This window comes from Balaenoptera physalus (genome assembly GCF_965194825.1).
Source record: "Balaenoptera physalus genome assembly, chromosome: 11".
NCBI classification, from domain to species: domain Eukaryota; kingdom Metazoa; phylum Chordata; class Mammalia; order Artiodactyla; family Balaenopteridae; genus Balaenoptera; species Balaenoptera physalus.
Window position 1 is genome coordinate 19,978,034 of NC_138896.1, and position 19,311 is coordinate 19,997,344.

The 19,311-nt window shown below is 41.8% G+C and overlaps 1 protein-coding gene across 3 annotated transcripts in view; it reads right to left on the reverse strand.

Annotated features, from left to right (window-relative positions):
* Nucleotides 1-497: 497 nt before the first annotated feature.
* Nucleotides 498-19,311, reverse strand: part of RIPOR2 (RHO family interacting cell polarization regulator 2) — a 113,271-nt gene continuing 94,457 nt past the window's right edge. For all 3 annotated transcript variants that reach the window (XM_082413021.1, XM_082413024.1, XM_082413022.1), the window contains 7 exons: nt 16,551-16,686; nt 15,134-15,295; nt 14,029-14,187; nt 11,346-11,548; nt 9,661-9,744; nt 5,775-5,865; nt 498-2,257 (listed from right to left, as the gene is read on the reverse strand). In XM_082413021.1, the coding sequence (XP_082269147.1) occupies nt 2,157-2,257; nt 5,775-5,865; nt 9,661-9,744; nt 11,346-11,548; nt 14,029-14,187; nt 15,134-15,295; nt 16,551-16,686 (936 nt within the window). In that variant the 3' untranslated portion in view covers nt 498-2,156. The remainder of the gene's footprint in view (nt 2,258-5,774; nt 5,866-9,660; nt 9,745-11,345; nt 11,549-14,028; nt 14,188-15,133; nt 15,296-16,550; nt 16,687-19,311) is intronic.

Below are 19,311 nucleotides of genomic sequence, written 5' to 3' on the forward strand. Positions count from 1 at the left end.
AGCAGCATCTGTACAAGGCAGGGCCTGGCTATCCACCAGACTAGGGGCCAACCAAGCCTACCAGAAGGCCCACATAGTCAGCCTGCCACAAAAGAAGGACCCACGCAGCCCTCTTAGGGGCAAGCCCCAGAGCGTACAGCTTGGGTGACAAGAGAGGAGTGCACTGCTGGGACTCATAGGAGCCTCCTACAGAAGGCCACTTCTCTAAGGCCGAGAAACATAACTAACCTACCACAGACATCAAAATACCAATAGCAACTTAGACAAAATGAGGCGGCACAAGAATATGTTCCAGACGAAGGGATATGATGAAATGCAGCTCTTTTTCTCCAGTTAGCATTACAACAAATCTGAGAAGTAAATATCATCCTCATGTATGGATAAAGGAATTTCAAGATAAGAATAAACTCAAGTTGAGAATGAGGTGTAGTGTGTTGTATAAATACCAACTCAAGAAGGGCATGTGAAAAAAATACACCAGACTCTGAACAGGAGACTAGTAATTCAAAAATAATTTTTATTTTAACTTACATGATTGAAAGAGTGACGAATACAAATGCCACAAAACTAAAAGCACCCCCTTCAACCAAAAATAAAATGCAGAAGTGAATACAAAAGATATGGAAGTACTCATGCAATATTCAAAAAATAAAAAAAAAAACCCAAAAAACAAAGCAAACAACTCTGTAACATTTGTGATTTGACTTTCTATAAAAAGAATCATTTCAACCATTTAACAGAGACTGTAGACTATACATACTAACTATATAGACTGTACAATGTACCTTTAAAATGAAAGATATATGCATATATATAATATTTATAAATTTACAAATATATATATACATTATAACTTCACAGTTGAAAGAACTTATTTGCCAGGAAGCCTGACAATTTTCACTTTAAAATGAAATAAGAGTTGTTTTTAAAGGTCTTGCTAAAATGTAAATATTTAAAATGACATCTAAATGATATTTTATATAAGCACATTCAGAGAACAGTTGATATTCCACAGTTCAAATTACACTCACACATATTATTTTGATATCTTGGCATATCCCACCTTGTATACGCTTAAGAGGAAGAAAAGTTATTTAATAAGAGCTACTGAATGGACTTGTACTTTATTTAAAGGACTTGCTATCCTGATATGGAAGCAATATGGGAGCTGTTGGTTTAACTATTTGGCCAAAGGATCCTATCCAGTGATGAATGATTTCTCTGGGGGCAGTGACCATCATTCAGGGCATTCTTCTTCCTAACCTTATGGTAATTTGTATAGAAGAAAAGACCACTGTTAATGACCCTCTGCTTCCACCCCATTAGGATTCCTCCAACCTCTATGTTCTTCTACTTCAAGGAGCATCATAACTTTCTGAATTAATCACAGCTGTCCGAAAACTTCTCGGTTTGATTTGTCTTAGCAGCAAAATACCTCTATTGTAAAAGTATCATTATAAAATGGCTCTTGTTTAAAAAAAAAAAAAAGCTTAAGTTTTGAGTATCTTTTTAAAATGAGTATGGGTATAATCTTAATAAGGTAGTTTTTAGTGATCTACCCATCTTTTTTACCATAATGGAAACATGCCTTTGGAATTTTCACGATAGACAAAAGAAACAAGAGAAATAGTGGAGGCTTGAAAAAATGAAATTAAAAAAATATATAAACTCTTACAATATGTCCTTTTACCAGGTTCTGCAGGCAAACTTTTACTTGAAGAAATCTTTTTTTTTGCTTTGCACTTAAGGTAAAATTAGGTAGCTAAAGGGGCCACTCAACCCTGAGAACACAACAGAGGAAAAACTGCAAGGCATATGATATTTATCAAAGTATCATGTGACTATTTCAAGCTTATAGAAGAATTTCCGAAAATGTATAAAGATGGCTGTTTTAAAATCCCATACATACTAGATAAGACAGACCCTTTTACTAAGTATTGTCAGACACAATCAACCACGTAATCTACTGAAATATACATAGCCCTATTCTGTTGGCTGAAGGAAAAGCAGATAAGTACTGGAAAAGGGGACTTTGAATTCCTCCCATAACATGTTAAACTTCCAGACAACCTCAACAACTTCGAGCTAAGTGACAGCACCATCTTGATTAACAGGGCCATTTATTAAGACAGCTGTTAGGCAGAGTTAACTTGTAATTAAAAGGCCGTGGCAACTTCACTTGCATGACGACCTCCAACTTTAACACAGTCTCGAGGAAATTTGTCCAACTGTTCATATGCCAGCCGCCCATCTTCTCCTGGATATAGAGCATCAAAAATGAATACCAGTTTGAACTTTTTTATTCATCACTCAGAATAATAAATTAATACCAGTTGTTTAGGTAGGGGTCGCTATATTTTGCTAAGGTTGACTTTAGGTGAGGAAAAGTCATCTTTGGCTATTCTTAATTATGTTGTTTTCTAGGTAATGTTTAGAACAACCAAGAACTTTTGAGCTAATGCCAGAGACTAAAAGAATGTGAAACACAGTAGACGTCCTATGGGCATTTGATGTCAATAACTTCACATAATAGATTTATTCCTGAGAAATTATATGGATTATATTTTAAGTGCATTAGCGATTTCAATATGGCTAGTCCTTGATTTCAGTGCATTGAACTTTTACATAACTTTCACTTTTATACATTAGGTATTGGTACATCCAAATGATCTGTCATAAAATCAAGTTTAGGCTTTCAAACTTCTGCTAAAAAATTATTCTTTGCCCTGTACACATGTAGTGATGCTGTCTGCCAGCCAACAACTAGGCTGGTTCTATCAGCAGTACCATCTTGAACAGCCAACATGTATTTGCAAATTATTTGAATATTTTACTCCATTTTTCCTATTTAAGAAAAAATGATTAGAAAATGGGAAAATGAAGTACACATAACTAGTGATAAGAAACAGGCTTTCATACGTTTAATACAAATGAGACAAAGATGCAAATAATTAATTGTGCTCAATCAGAAGTTCACTGTGAAGTAAAACAGAAGAAAAGATTCCTTGAAATGCTGGAAATATATTGATATTAGTGGGTTTTAGAAAAGGAGTGTAATCATGGATTTTATAATATATTGCCTCTATATATGTATAATTTATTGGATATAAAGGCCTTTCAATAAACCAAAAGTCTGTTTTTGGTTGTTTTTATTTTCAGTACATTTAACTTTTTCAGTAATACATTAGATACAAAAGTAGAGATTTGCGTGTATTTAAAAGAACTTTGTAGTGAACTATTCTATAAGCAAAAGCCATCAATTTTTAGATTCTTTTGTTGATTGTTTCTGCATGCCTTGACTTTTCTGAGGCAAACGCTATTTTTTCCCTAATTCAATAGTTTCCAACTTTTTCTTACTTTGGAGTAGAACCCTTTATTTGAAACAAAATATTTATGCAAAACCCTGGATATAAAACATTAACAGCAATGCCTTTCTGGTTGACGACAGTGGGAGGAGAGACAGAGAGCCCTTAAATTAAGCACATTTATACCATACTCCCTGCCCGCTCACACACACCCCTGTGGATGCCTAGGCTAATGAATGCTACTTAAAAACCCAATAATACTAGGCTAGTTCCTAGTTTGCTCACAGGGAGATTCCAATTTAGAGGTCTTCAGGTCTTCCTCCAGTAACCTACAGCATCCAGGTGACCTAGAGGGTCAGGATTCCATTGCAGTGCTTGACTGGGTCTGGGTGTCGTGGGTGAGTTATGCAACCCTAGCATGCCTCAGTGTGCCCCTCTGTAAATTGGGATTAACTGTCCCTCATAGAGTCTCAGGAGGATTAAATGAGCTAATGCATGTAGATCCCTCAAAACAGTGCCTGGCACGTGTTACCCAATATTCTTTAGTGACACAACCCGGGCCGGGGTTTCAGGGCACCTCACTGTTACTAAGATTCAGTTTTCAGGGGCTTGGATCTGCATTGGCTCCTCTGCTAGTCCGTTTAACAGCCCTGTGAAGTAGGCAGGGTGTTGGAGGAGAAAGAGCTCGAGCTTTGGGGTGTCAGGCAGTGTGGTTCCAAACAAGACTGAGGTCCAGCCGGGACGCACTGGAACGGCCAGAGCCACGGTGAAAACTGCTGTATCCAACAGAGAGGCCACCAGCCTCAGGTGGCTGTTTACATTTCAATGGTAACTACTCAAAATTAAACTTTAATTCCTCAGGCATAATAGCCATGTTGAACTGCTCAGCTGCCACGTGTGAATACGTCCTGCCGTCTGGGACGGTGCATACAGAGCAGCCCCATCGTCACAGAGGGGTCTACTGGACAGCTCTGAGTTCAAATATTGAAGTAATTCCATACTGGTTGGTAAACAGTGGCTGCTCGGAGCCCCTCGAATGCCCTGTGACAACCCTCAGCCCTTTATCATAGAGTATCTTTTACCAATTCCCATCAAAAATACTATTTTCACTATATTAATTCAGTCGTCTGTGTGAGATAAAAATACACCAGTATTTCTGTCTTAGGGTCAAAGGAAATTCATAACATTGAGTTCAGAGGTTCTCAACCTGGGAGGCTTTTAATAATCCCAGTGCCGAGGCCCAGCTCAGACCAACAAGAGCAGAATCATTGGAAGTGGAGCCCAGGTACGGGTGTATTTTCAAGGTTCCCTGGTGATTCCAATGGGCATCTAGTGTTGAGAATCATGAACCGGTGGCGTGGTGGGCTATGGGGGCTTTGGGGAGCCACATCTGTAAAGAGTTAAGGTGAAGCAGGTGTGATGACCAGCCCTGGAGATACGGCTGTGTGTGCAGCTGAACTGCATCTGGATCATCTACAGGGATGAGCCTCCCAGGTTACAGTGGGAGGGCAGCGTCGCTGGCTGTGCCTTCCTTCACTGTTATTTCAGGACACTAAAGGGTAAAAGAAGTTCAAACTAATAATACCCTGGGCACGTTTTTAGGGAATTAAATAATTTCTATGCCTAAAGCAAGCCGTGAGGAATTACTGTTTTATCCTTTAAACACACATATGTTGGCTAAGATTTCTATCCATTGCATGATATATCAATAGCAGAATGAAGCCTTATTAAACCCTAAGAAAGAGCACCGAACAATGAGTGTGATTGCCACGGTGACTGTAAGTGCCATGAGAGTCTTCCTTACATTCTTAAGCTGCTACTAGAGTCACACTAGGGCAGCGGCTTTTTCCCAACTAGTATTACTGAGCGGATTATATTTGAGGACTTTGAGGAGTATAGTATTTATACTTGGAGTGAAGGGAAGGAGAAGGGTTATTTGGATATTCCAGAAAAAAATAAAATACTTCATTTCCTTTCTTTGGTGTTGGGGCTCGGGGGCAATAGGCCTGCAGGGCAATCAGAGGTTAACCTGAGAGTCTGGGGGACGCTGTGGTACGTGGGGGATCATGGCATTCTGGGGAACCCATCACTGTCCTCCAGGTAGTGCCAACCCCGACCTGGCAATCCAACCTGGATTCCTGACTCTGACCTCTGCTTGATAGTTTGATTTCTATGTTCTTGATTCCAAATAGTGCCCAGACTGTGAAACCAGCTAGAAAGGCTCCAGAGAGCAAACTTCTCCCTCAACATCCAGATAGTTAGAACGAGGAGCTGGGGTGAGATGGAAATTGATCAGTCATACTGTATGTGTGTGTGTGTGTGTGTGTGTGTGTGTGTGTGTGTGTAAGTGTGAGCCGATAGCCTATAGGGGAAAAATTGCTAAAACAAGGCACATGAAGCTCTTCCTTACCATTCCCTTTGAGGGTGTCAGAAATAAACAATCATGTAAAAAAACAACAAACAACTCACCAAGAGATAAGAGAGTTTCTGAGGCCACATTTCTGATTTCTTCAGTATCAGACTGACACAATGTCACCAGCATTTTAATGCTTTCAGTAGCCTACAAGGAGAAAATAGTTAAAATAGTGTTCTGACATTTATGTGTGGGATTACATGAGACTTAGCGTTTCGTAGCTGGTAGGGACCTTAAAAACCCCAGGGCTTCCCAAACCTAGTTGAGTATCAAGATGACTTAGGGAGCTCTTGTAAAAGTACAGATTCCTGGGTGCCACGCCAGACACACTATATTAGAACTTCCTGGGTTGGAGCCCAGGATTTGTACTTGTGGGAGCTCTGATGATCAGCTAAGTTCCTATTTCACAGGGGACTCCAGGCCTAGAGAAGTGAAGGGACCAGCCTGCTTTTCCAGAATAGAATCCAATTCTCTTAGTTCTTTCTACTGTATCTCATTCCCTCCAAAACAGCTCTAATGTAAGAATTCCTAATTTTAGTGTGTATACTAAAATAGAGGAGGGGAATAAAGATCAAGGATGGGAATTCTTCTCTTTGTTTTTTCCACAAACATTTACTGAGCACTCTGTGAACCAGGCAGTTCACAGGGTCTGGGAGACTCAAGCCAGGAACATGACATGGGCCTGGCCCTCAGGAGTTTACAGTCTGGTGGAAAGACAGACCGTGAAACAAGTAAACTAATTATTGTGATGAATGATAGGCTGAGGCAGGGTGGCAGGGCAGAACACGACTGGGAAATGCAGCCTGGTCTGATCAGGGAAGTCTTCCTGGAGGAAGGGATATCTTAGAGGAGTTAGTCAAGTTTGGGCACATGGTAGGGGTGTGTGTGTGTGTGTGTGTGTGTGTGTGTGTGTACGTGTGTGTGTGTATGTGTAGTGCTTGGGGGTGTGGAGAAGGAAATACATTCTAGGTAAGGGGACTAGCTTGTTACAGGGTCCAAATCGAGGGGAGGCTTATAAGCCACATTAAAGATTTTGGACATCATTCTAAGATCATGGAAAGCCATGTAAGAGTTTTAAGAAGGAGTTGTCTTTTATTCTGAGCTTTCTAACTGCAGTGGAGAGGATGGACTGCAGGGAGGCAGAGAGACGAGTGGGAAGGTAGCTCGAATCCAGGTGAATAGACTGGGGATAAAGAGTGGACAAATTCCGGCTACTAAGGAGCTAGGATCCGCAGGATGAGGAGGCTGGTTGGATGCGGAGAATGAGGGGGAGTGCGGGGTCACTGATGGCTCCTAGGTTTCTGGCCTGAGCTACTGAGAGACGGTTGTACAATCCACTAAGATACCAGAGACTAGAGGTGGGGGTGAGATGGGTGGAGTTTGAGGTGACTTCCTAGGGGAGATACCTAAGAGCAAGCTGATCAGAGATGGAAAGGGAAGCCCTGGACTGGAAATATGAGGAATTATTAGCATAGAGATGATGATGGAAAACGTAGGCGTTCATGTTTCCCCAGGGAGGACTCAGAGGGAGAAGAGGGCCCAGCAGGTGTCTCTACAAACATCAGTATTGAAGGCAGGTAGACGAAAGAGAGCCTGCTACGAAATAAAATGCTCTTCCTGTCATTTTGAGGAGTCGATATTGGGTAACAAATTACCGTTTTCTTTTCTGGAAGAAAGGTAGGCTTATGAAATGGTAGCTGCATGGGTAGACTATGGGTTATTTTAGCCCAGTAAGACAGATGGGGAACCTAAAATTGGAGGGCCACTGGATTTGAGGACCTTGACCTCTCAAGCTTGTTTTCATTTTGATAATAGGAAAGAAAAATGTCGGCTGTCTGTTTGCCATCATTAATTTTAAAAAGTTTTTTTTCCCTGACAAGTTAACAAGAGTTGATTGGTTGAGTCTGCACTGTTTTTCACATCATGCTGCATGGAGCCCCTTTCAGGAGCTATGGGGCTGCAGATGATTTAGAAAGAGGTCTTTTAGTCAGCACAAAGGATCCTATCCTCTAGGAGAAAAAGGTAAAGGAGAAGAATTGGTGCTCCCAGACTCTGGATACGCTAGACTTTAAAACTGTAGCTTTTTTTTTTTAATAGATTTATTTATTTATTTATTTTTTATGGCTGTGTTGGGTCTTTGTTACTGTGCACGGGCTTTCTCTAGTTGTGGCGAGCGGGGGCTGCTCTTCGTTGCGGTGCGCGGGCTTCTCACTGTGGTGGTTTCTCTTGTTGAGGAGCATGGGCTCTAGGTGCGTGGGCTCAGTAGTTGTGGCACGTGAGCTCAGTAGTTGTGGCGCACAGGCTTAGTTACTCTGCGGCATGTGGGATCCTCCCGGACCAGGGCTCGAACCCGTGTCCCCTGCATTGGCAGGTCGATTCTTAACCACTGGGCCACCAGGGAAGTCCTAAAACTGCAGCTTTTATGGTAAGCTTCACAGCACGTAAACCCACAAAAGCTGGTGCAGATCACTTATCCTCATGTCTTAATTTATGTTACCTCTACATCAGAGCTGTCATCACCGACCTGTCACTGTGTATCAGGAGAGCGCCCAAGTACACAGCAACCACTGTGGGCTTTTTTTGGCCACCTCAACGTGGTTCTGTGACCAAGTGACAAGGAAGGCAAATTTTCCCAGAGCTGTTTTTCTTCACAGGTCATTAACTTTTTCTTTTGAGGTGTTAATCCCTTCCTTCATGTTCCATCAGGCCTGCAGGTCCTTGCACCAACCCAAGAGTTCAGCAAATTTTAAGGTGTGGCCTTTTCATTCTTTTCTCAAGGATGATTAATCTTATATTTTGTGATTAAGGTCGGTCAAACATTAAATCTTGACTACTGAAAGGCAAGCTCTTTAGTGTTGGCAATTCTCAGCCCTTTTTTCATTTACACCTCCCTCTGACACAATTAAGATTGATGAGCTGCTTAGTAAAAAAGAGTTCTCTGGGAAGGATTTGGGAGTTTATTGGCACACTGGATTTTACTACTTCTTTGCCAATTTTATTTGTCCCTGCTATTTTTTTGTACACAAGAAAAACTGATGAAATCAGCATGTCATCTCTTTTTTGGGATGGGAGATACTTTTCTTTTCTTTTTTTTTTTAAATTTATTTATTTATTTTTGGCTGTGTTGGGTCTTCGTTGCTGCACACGGGCTTTCTCTAGTTGCGGCGAGCGGGGGCTACTCTTCGTTGCACTGCGTGGGCTTCTCATTGCGGTGGCTTCTCTTGTTGCGGAGCACGGGCTCTAGGTGCACGGGCTTCAGTAGTTGCGGCATGCGGGCTCACTAGTTGTGGCTCACGGGTTCTAGAGTGCAGGCTCAGTAGTTGTGGCACACAGGCTAAGTTGCTCTGCAGCATGTGGGATCTTCCAGGACCAGGGCTTGAACCCGTGTCCCCTGCATTGGCAGGCGGATTCTCAACCACTGTGCCACCAGGGAAGCCCTGGGGGATACTTTTCTAACAGTCATTCTGAGGCAAACTGATTCCTGTGGGCTATTGAGAAATGGAATTGTTGTCTGAAACGTATTGACTTTAACAAAACTAAGTTACATTTAGGTACTAAATTTGGGGTTGGTAGATGCAAACTATTAAGTTTAGAATGGATAAACAACAAGGTCCTACTGTATAGCCCAGGGAACTATATCCAATCTCCTGGGATAAACCATAATGGAAAAGAATATTTTAAAAAGAATGTATATGTGTATAAAACTGAGTCACTTTGCTGTACAGCAGAGATTGACACAACATTGTAAATCAACTCTACTTCAGTTAAAGAAAAAGACAAAAAGGACTCCCGAACTAATATACAGTGTAAAGGAGAGGAGAAATGCTGCTAAAGCAGGTACTTCCAAATACAGAAAGAAAGCTGTTCTATGCACCTGGCTTAGTCTCCAAGCCAAAGTCAGCTCAAAGCTGACCTGCCAGGGGCTCTGAGGCTGAGCCTTACCTTCAGGCTTTTCAGGGCCAGGCAAGCTCCCTTCTGGAGCCAGAGGTCAGTCTTTGTTAGGGCTTCACAGTAATAGAGCAGGGCCTGAAAAAGAAGAAAGGACTCTGTGAAGACACTTTGATTTGTTTGTAGTTTTAGATGTATATATCATTTTTACTCCCTGAGATAAGCTACAGATAAAACAAGACATTTTGCACTACCTTCAGAACAAAAAAAAAAATCCATTAAAATTCATGTTTATTAAAAGAGCTGTCTGGGGCTTCCCTGGTGGCGCAGTGGTTAAGAATCTGCCTGCCAATGCAGGGGACACGGGTTCGAGCCCTGGTCTGGGAAGATCCCACATGCCCTGGAGCAACTAAGCCCGGGAGCCACAACTACTGAGCCTGCGCGTCTGGAGCCTGTGCTCTGCAACAGGAGAGGCCGCGACAGTGAGAGGCCAGCGCACCGCGATGAAGAGTGGCCCCCGCTCGCCGCAACCGGAGAAAGCCCTCGCACAGAAACGAAGACCCAACACAGCCAAAAATAAATTAATTAATTTAAAAAAAAAATTAAAAAAAAAAAAAAAAAAAAAGAGCTGTCTCTTTACTCAATTCATCATGCCTTGTATTCTATGACCGGAATCACATAATATATGGCCTCTCGTGTCTTGCTCTTTCAGTGGGGGTGATGGTATTTGGCCCATAGAAGAGAGTTTTGAGCAAATTCTACCAAAAGATCAGAACTTTGTAGGAAAGAACAATATGAAGTTCATGCTCTTGGGCCAAAATGGCATTAGAATGGAATATCTTCCTGTGAGTACATCCCACCACATGCTAGCTTATGTAATGCCTTAGAAAAGTTAAGCAAACTCTTCTCAGAGTTCAACATCGACCTCCCCAAGGACAAGAAGGACCAAGTTTGATTTTCTTGAGCTGATCTGAAGGTTGACATGAATTGATTTTTAGAATGACTGTTCAAGTTGTAAAGGGCTCCGAGAGGACTGAGGCCCTTGCTTGTACTGGACCCCAATGTGCTTGAATTTCAGATGTTTATTATACCTGGATGACTGTTGAATTAAAGCCGAGAGAGGTAAACTGCCTCTTCCCTAGCATCAGGAGTGATGGCTTTTCAAATTAAAAATATTCTAGCTGTTTGACCCAATAGTTTGATGACTTAACTCCAAACTACTCATAAGAAATGCATGTGCGTGAACATATATATGTATGTTCATCATAATATTTTTCAGAGTTGGAAACTACACAAATGCTCATCAATATGGAATAAGAAAATAATGGGTTATTCATATACTGAGATGCCATTTATCCATCAAATACAATGAAGTAGATCGATACGTTCTGCCATGGAAAGAAAATAACCATGATATATTACATTTAAAAAATCAGTTGCACAACAGAATAGTGTGATCTCATTTAAGAAAAAAATAATTATCCATGTTAGCATGGATATAATAGAAAAAATCTGAAGGAATGTACACTAAGTTATTAACAGTTTTCTACGGGGGCTGGACCTACAGGTACGTAACTATTTTCAGTATATTTTTGTAGTTTAAATCATTTTACAGAATATATATTATTAATAAGTGAAAGAAAATTATTTTTATAAAGGAAAAGATGACAAACTATTAATAGTAAATGGCATAAAATTAAACAAGCTTCTGCCTTGATGTCCATCATTTCATGCCCTACCTTTTCCCTGAAATGCTCGTTTCTGGAGGCTGCTGCCAAGTAAAGCATCACAGCCTCACTAACTCCACTGTCATCCCCGGTTAAGAGCAGAGCCAGAGTCCCGAGTATTTCCTGCTGGGCCGGGAGGCTGCTGGGTGCAAGGTCACTCATGGCCTGAAGCAGTTTTTCATCTCTCAGTGACTGCAGAGTCTGAACCATGGAAACTGGAGAGTGAGAAGAAAACAGAGGTCACCTTCTGACAGTAAAGGAACATGCTCATTAAAAATATAAATAAGACTCAAGGATATACATAATAACAGACCCAAGGATATATGAAAATTAGCATATTAGAAAGGCGATGTTTCCAATCAGTGAGAAAAGGACAGATTATTCAAATAGCTATATCAAGGCAAATGAAGAATCATATGAGAAAAAAGTGAAAGTGGATTTCCACCTCATAATGGCTACTATAATAACTTAGAGATGAATTAAACAGTCACCTGCACAAACAACAGTGAAGAAAATACAAGTAAACAGTTTTTACTGTGTTCTTTTTTTTACTGTCTTTTTATTTTTAAAGTCTTCATTGAATTTGTTACAATATTGCTTCTGTTTTATGTTTGGTTTTTTGGCTGTGAGGCATGTGGGATCTCAGCTCCCCAACCAGGGATTGAATCCGCACCCCCTGCATTGAAAGGTGAAGTCTTAACCACTGGACCGCCAGGGAAGTCCCCAGCCGCCTGTATTTCAGTCATACTTGCCTGGCAAAACCCTGACCCTGAATGACCCCTGACTCAGCCTTCTCTCTGTCTGCACTCAGGAAACTGGACCCTGATGGAAAAATCCAGTTGGTTGGAATATGGGGACAATATGATAAAAAATAGGATTCTGAGTTCCATTTGGACAAATTGATCATGCTCTATGTACTCTAATCCTTAACTAGACATCCAGCATGGGCATCCATTAGCCACAAAAACATTAGGATAAGAGTGTATCTGGTCCATGCAGATGGGAAAATATAACCTAAAATTCACATTCCACTGATAGAGCCACATCCTCTACATATGAACAAATTTGTGAATGATCAAGATTTTTTTGCTTTAATTTCCTATTTCTCCTGTTGTGGTTGTTCTGGTAACTTCACTGTTTTATAAATAAACACTCTAGTAAAAAGTCTCCAGATAATATTATGTATAACAGCTAAATAAGTAACAGAAAACAACCTAAACATTCAACAATCATCAAATATATTAGTATGCATCTAAATGCAGGGATATTACAAAACTAAAAAATGTTTCAAAGAATTAATAACATGGGATATAATGTCAAATTAAAAAACCAGGATATAATATTCTATAATGAGTAATCACAATTTTGAAATTTAAAACCAGCGCACAATCAACTGAAAAACACATTATATTTTAAAAATAGGAGAATAGGTGATTTGAATCTCTTCCTTCATACTTCTCCATGTTTTCTAAATTTTTTTTTTTTTTTGTATAATGAAGGGCTTTTCTTTGTATAAAGAAAGGGGAAAAAAAGATAAGCAAAGGCTTAGAGTTCTTCCCATGGTCATTCTCCAGGGCTGTGTAACAGGAGGAAGGGGATACGGTTTTAGGACCCCAGGGTCTCACTCTGTTATGCTCTTCATTTCTTGATTCTAAATTTGTCACAATCTAAATCGATTTTCTAAAAAAAAGTCAATTTTCTGAGTAAATTTCTATATTATTCAGTTTCCATCAGAGGCGTCTCCTGCCCAGGCTTGCCCTCTCTGGCACTCTGGGCTAGCATGGCTATTCGGGGGTGGGGAGTGGGAGCTAAGCACAGACGCCCGTGCTCAGGCTGGAGTGGCCCTGGGTGGATGGAGATTTTCTTCTTCTCCCTGTGATGCCAATCACCGTGCTGAACATGGTGCCGCAGGGTTTAATGTTCTGGAAAGAGAAGGGCTGAGCCCGGGTCTGGGTCAGGGCCAGAAGTGTTTCTGCCACTAGCGCTGTGCCAACCTGTCTACTCCCAAGAACACCCCTCACTCCCTCCCCTCCCCGCCTCCATTGCCCCATTGTCAAGCGTGGGTGGAGAAATAGAGCACAAACTTGGGAACCAGAAACCAGCCCCTTACTGCCTGGCTCCACTCCCAAAGAGGTTTTCACTCACTGCAGATACTGATTTTATTTCTTATATTCGAAGGGCCACATGAGAAGGCAATAAGGAGCTTCATTGCCGCACCTCTGCGTTGGTGCCTGTTCTCTTCAATCCCTGGATGTGAAGCCTTAGATTTGGTTTTTCATCTTTTCCTCCTCCTTTCCCTTCCCAATCTGTCACCCCACTGGCCTTCTTCTGAACCTCACTTCTGCTTAGTATTATGAAAGCGCCACCAAAAAGGGCAACATAAAATAGCACTGCCTGTGGGCTTGATCCTACAAGTGGCAAATACATTAATGAGGGAAAGAAATTACAGCAGTCTTAAATCATTTACCAGCTTCCTGTTAATGGTACACCCCTGCTGGATGAGTGGCATGTGCTTAGCAAATCCCTGGTTCATTGCCAAGGGGCTTACTAATGTTAAAGGTCCAGAAGTCATTTAAAAGGCGAATCTGTTGACTTGGGGGGAAAAAAAATTACCATCACTAAAAACTATGATTAGAAAGACCAGGGATCATTCCAAACTGAGCCCCACACAGTGTGACCAAAGAACGCGTCCCACCTTGCTTGGCCAGCTGGTTCAGATAACTCTCTAGGTCACTCACACCGTGGCTCGTAAAGTAACTGTAATACTGGAAAACAGTGATGACTTCGGAGGAGAGGCTGGAGGTAAGCAGGGGCTCAGCCCGGTCCAGGATTTGGGACACCAGTGTGCGAAACACTATTTGGAAGGGGAAGATACGGAGCAGCTTTTAAGAAACATGATCAATCATTTATTCATTCATTCATTCATCTTTCTATTGTGGTACACAACAGAGTGAAGTCTGTAAAGTGAAATCAGTGTACAGCCAGATGATTTTTGCATATCTATACACCTGTATAGCTTGTCATTTGGATCAAGATACAGAACACTGCTAGGACTCCATTAGGTTTTCTTGTGCCCCTTTCCAGTCTATAGTTACCCACCTATCCCCACCACAGGCAACTAATAATCAAATTTCTATCAATATATTAGCTTCATCTGTTCTTGAACTTCATATAAATGGAACTATATAGTATGTACTTTTTGTATCTAGCTCCTTTTGCTCAAAAAATATCTGTGAGATTCATCCAAATTGCTGCTTGTAGCAGTAATTTATTCTTTTTGAAAACTGCTATGTAATACCCTATTGTATGACTATATTACAATTTATCCATGTTCTTGTTGATGGGCATTTGACTTGTTTCTAATTTCTGGCTCTTGTGAATAAAGCTGCTATTAAAAAATGAGCATAAGCACGTATTTCTCTTGACACATTTAGGAGTGGAATTGCTGGATCACAGGGTAGGAGGATACATATTTAGTTTTCATAGACACAGCTGAACAGTTTTTCCCAAGTGGTTATGCCATTTGACACTCCTGTATTGCTGACATTTTAATGAAAAAAGGATACGTACTTCAGTAGCAACACAGACATATAGTCATTTTCAAAGTCACTGCTGATATTCAGAATGAAAACATGTTCAGTGTCTTTCTTTTCTCCGATTTTACTGAGTAGGTGATGTTTTCTCTGGAGGGTAAGCCCTTTCTCAGGGCTCGCTGCGGGGAAAGTGTTGAGGGAACCTCTCTAGCACTCACTCTCAAAACAAACGACAGAAATGTTTCCCTTGCTCCTGCTGCCCTGTACCTGGGTCTGCGAGTCCGGGATAGTCTCTGTTGACAGTTCTGGCAAAGCTGGCTTCTAGCTGCTTAATCACTCTGTCTGCTGAGCTGTGGTAGACCCCAGCCGGGCTGCAGCACTTGGTCCAGAATGACAGCAAAGACAGCTTTTTGTGAAATTCCGGTATGGCTGGAATAGAAGAGCAACCCCCCATCCCATGATACATGTTTTGAAGAAATAGATGACGAGATGGACCTGGGTGAGGATGGGGCAGGCATCACCAAGGGCCTTCCTTTTTTTTTTAAAGACTGTTTTTTAATCAGAACTACAGGATTCCTCTGTCGTTGGCAGGTGTCCCGAGGGCAAAGAAGTTGAGATGAGGATCTCATCCAGCCTGGGCAGCAAAGAAAATGCAGCAAAAGCAAAGCTATTTGCTTTAGGTGATAGAAAACAGCAGGTCTACCCTTGGGAGAAGGTCCAATCATCTCATCTCCTATAACTTAACAGCAAAAAACGTACAGGATCAGAGACTCAAACCTCAGGAGACTTTTCTGCAGGGGGTGCAACAGAGCAGAGGATGACTGAAGGAGTTTTTCCACCCTGCCCAGGCGGCTCTCTGACTGAAATGATTGAAGCGCCATATGCCACGGTCAGCATTTCACTCATGTGGCTGTGATCATGCAGAGGGGCCTGGGGGAGGAACGGACAGGAGTCTGAATGTCCTGCCCCTTTTCACATCTCTCAGGGAGCTGCCAAGGTCACCTGCTCCTGGGAGGACCGGAAGCAGGAGGCAGAAATGTATAGAAAGAACCTACAGGGTGTTTTAAGCTTAATCGGAGATAATCCAGAAGATCCTAGTTTTCCACTATTTCCACAGACTGTCTGATGTGAAAAACGATACAGATTCTTGTCTTTAGGAAACAGCCCTGTAGCCAGACCACACAGATTCAAAGGCATCTTTCCTGGGTCAAGTTCTCTACCTAAAGCTCTCTGAACCAGGGATGCTCCTGAAGGCCTTCGACTTCTCGTTTTTCTACCTTTCCCAGTAGGGTTTGAGAGCACCTTGCCTTGACAGTCAACCACTATGGGAGCTGTCTCAGCCAGCTCTGTGGTGCAAGCACAATCTTAATTACCTGCCCCAAATGGAACCACACCAGGCGAACAAGTCTGTGAAACCGCCTGGGAGGTGGATGCTGGTTCTGTGTGTACACTAGAGTCTGCCTTCTGGAGGTGGAGGCCCCTCTAGAAAAAGCTAGGCGTCTGCTGCTTTGACTCCGAAGGCTGAAGCATGGTGTTAATTACGACCACACCAGTGTGGAGACCTTCCTCTACAGCCCAAAAGCGCTTCTCTGCCATCCTAAGAAAGCCATGAATAGATGCAGGCAGGGGAGGGGGCTCATGGGGTCACATTTACAAGAATGGCAGCGTAACTGCAGGTGCTCACCTTCGATGACAGAACTGATGTTTCCTATGTTCTCATCACTGATGGCTGAGAGCTTCTCCATCACTTGGATTTGCCTAGAAAGCTTCTCTAAGAGGTTTCTGGCCACAAATGGGGTTTTGCTTGAGAAAACAATTTGCTGATAAAACAAACAAAACCACCGTGTCAATTACGTTGTTGTCAACAGAGCTTTCCCCACTCAACCTTGTCCTTTTGAATGAAGTGGGGATGTTAAACTCATACACGTTTCTCTTCCAGTTTGAAAATGTTCCTCATTCCAGGCCGGTTACAACATCTCCTGAAATCAGACATGTTTTTGTTGCTTTCAACTTTTTTCATGCCTGTGTAAATTCCTGAATTTTCTCAGTAGTAGGGTTGCAAGGTTATTATAAATTTACCTTTCTTGTATGTACTGTCAACCTAAAAATCCTCTCTGAAACTTGAAGGGCATATTTAGGTTGCCCTCCGGTATGGAAACAGAAAAAAGATTTTTTTTTAAAAGCGTAGTAATTTTTCACAGCCTGATTTATTTCCTTGTTTTCAAGCTGAGAATTAAGAGCGTGCTGTAGAATAATCCTAATTACAATCAAAGCTATCTCACTATAGTTAACAAGTGCTTACTATGTACCAGGCACTGGTCTGAGCCTTATACATGTATTAGTTTGTGTTATTTTGCACAACAATCCAATGAGGTGGGAACTTTCGATTTTCCATTTTACTGATGAGGAAACTGAGGCACAGAGAGGTCAAGTAACGTGCTCAAGGGCACATAAATAGCAAGTGATTTCACTTGTGTGCAGATCACAAGAATAAGGAAGGGCTTGAGAGGGGAAAGGACAGAAGTCAGTTGCTGCCTGAAGGTTCTAGTCCTTTCTGTGTCTCTCAGAAACCTGTCCCCTTCACTTGGTAGGCATGGCTGCAGCATGCAGACCTGTACCACCATCCTGTATGGTCTAAAGCATTTGGACTCTAAGGTAAAGAGAATTTTTCAAATTCAAAAGTCAAGCGCAGGGCTTCCCTAGTGGCGCAGTGGTTGAGAATCTGCCTGCCGATGCAGGGGACACGGGTTCGTGCCCCGGTCCGGGAAGATCCCACATGCCGTGGAGCAACTAGGCCCGTGAGCCACAGCTGCTGAGCCTGCGCGTCTGGAGCCTGTGCTCCGCAACAAGAGAGGCCTCGACAGTGAGAGGCCCGCGCACCGCGATGAAGAGTGGCCACCGCTCGCCGCAACTGGAGAGAGCCCTCGCACAGAAACGAAGACTCAACACAGCCATAAATAAATAAATAAATTTATTAAAAAAAAAAAAAAAAGTCAAGCGCAGCAATTATGTACTAATGCCTTTCATGTAAATAAATACGGTAGAAAATAACTGCTTTCTTTATTTTAAACATAATTATAGCTATTATGATTCTTACGCACTGCCCATTTTTATCTCTTTGCAATTATATACCAAATGAATAAGTAAACTCACTGATTCAGGAGTGGGTGTGAATTAGAAATCAAGCTTCTAACCCTTACTCTTTTATTCTATATCTTTAGGTCTACCTCTTTTGTTTTTCTTTTTTTTTTCCTTTCTTTCTTTATTTTTATTGGGGTATAGTTGTTTTACAATGTTGTGTTTGTTTCTACTGTACAGCGGAGGTCCCTGTGCTATACAGCAGGTTCTCATTAGTTATCTATTTTATACACGTCAGTGTATATATGTCAATCCCAATCTCCCAATTCATCCCACCCCTCCTTTCCCCACTTGGTGTCCATACTTTTGTTCTCTACATCTGCGTCTCTATTTCTGCCTTGCAAACCGGTTCATCTGTACCATTTTTCTGGATTCCACATGTAGGCGTTAATATACGATATTTGTTTTTCTCTTTCTGACTTACTTCACTCTGTATGACCATCTCTAGGTCTATCCACGTCTCTACAAATTCTTTACCTTTTTTTAAATTTTAAAGATCTAATTGGCTTTACTAAACGATTCATGAATTGGGCAGTATCTCATGTACCACGTAGAGAGGAACTCCCTTCTTGTTTTTCTAGTGTTGATTTTCTCCACAGAAGAGTTGAAGTGTTATAACCAAGGCCTTATTATCGAGAGAAACACTGCACTGACTATTGCATGCCAATTATTCTTTGAGAGAAAACATTCATCCCTTCATGGAAGAGAATTCTCCCATGCCTCACAAAGTAATGACTTTACGCCTAAAAGGTGAACGGGGAGTTTGCTCAGCACAGTCTCGGGCTCACCAAGGACAAAGAGCTGTGAAAACCATCTCATTCCAATGCTTGGTGAATAGAGGATAGCTATAAGTCAGCGACGATCCTTGTCCATTTTGGTCAGAAAAAAAAAATTTCACCTTCTGCCAGATTTGTTGTCAGCACCTGGCTTGAAAATTCAACGCTCAACAGAAGAATCTGCTGGGGTGTTGGCCAACCTAGTGCAAGAGTCATAACTGCCAACCAGTTTCCCAGAGCACGTGAGGTGTCTGAGGCTGCTTTGAGGGTCTACATTCATGGAGGAGAAACAGATTCTTCTACATCTCATCACAAATGTGTTACTAAAAAAGCAACATTAACCCACTCCCGGCCTCCCTGGGGTCCTTCCTCCTCACCCTGCCTCTGGTCTTCCAGTGGCCATGTGCTCTTAAAAGCTCGATTCCTCCTCTTCTTGCCTGGCCCACCCCCCTGAAACCATTATACATTTGCTTTCACATTCTTTTCCTATTCCCCACACATCCAAGCAAGCGGGAGAAGAACAAGATTGGG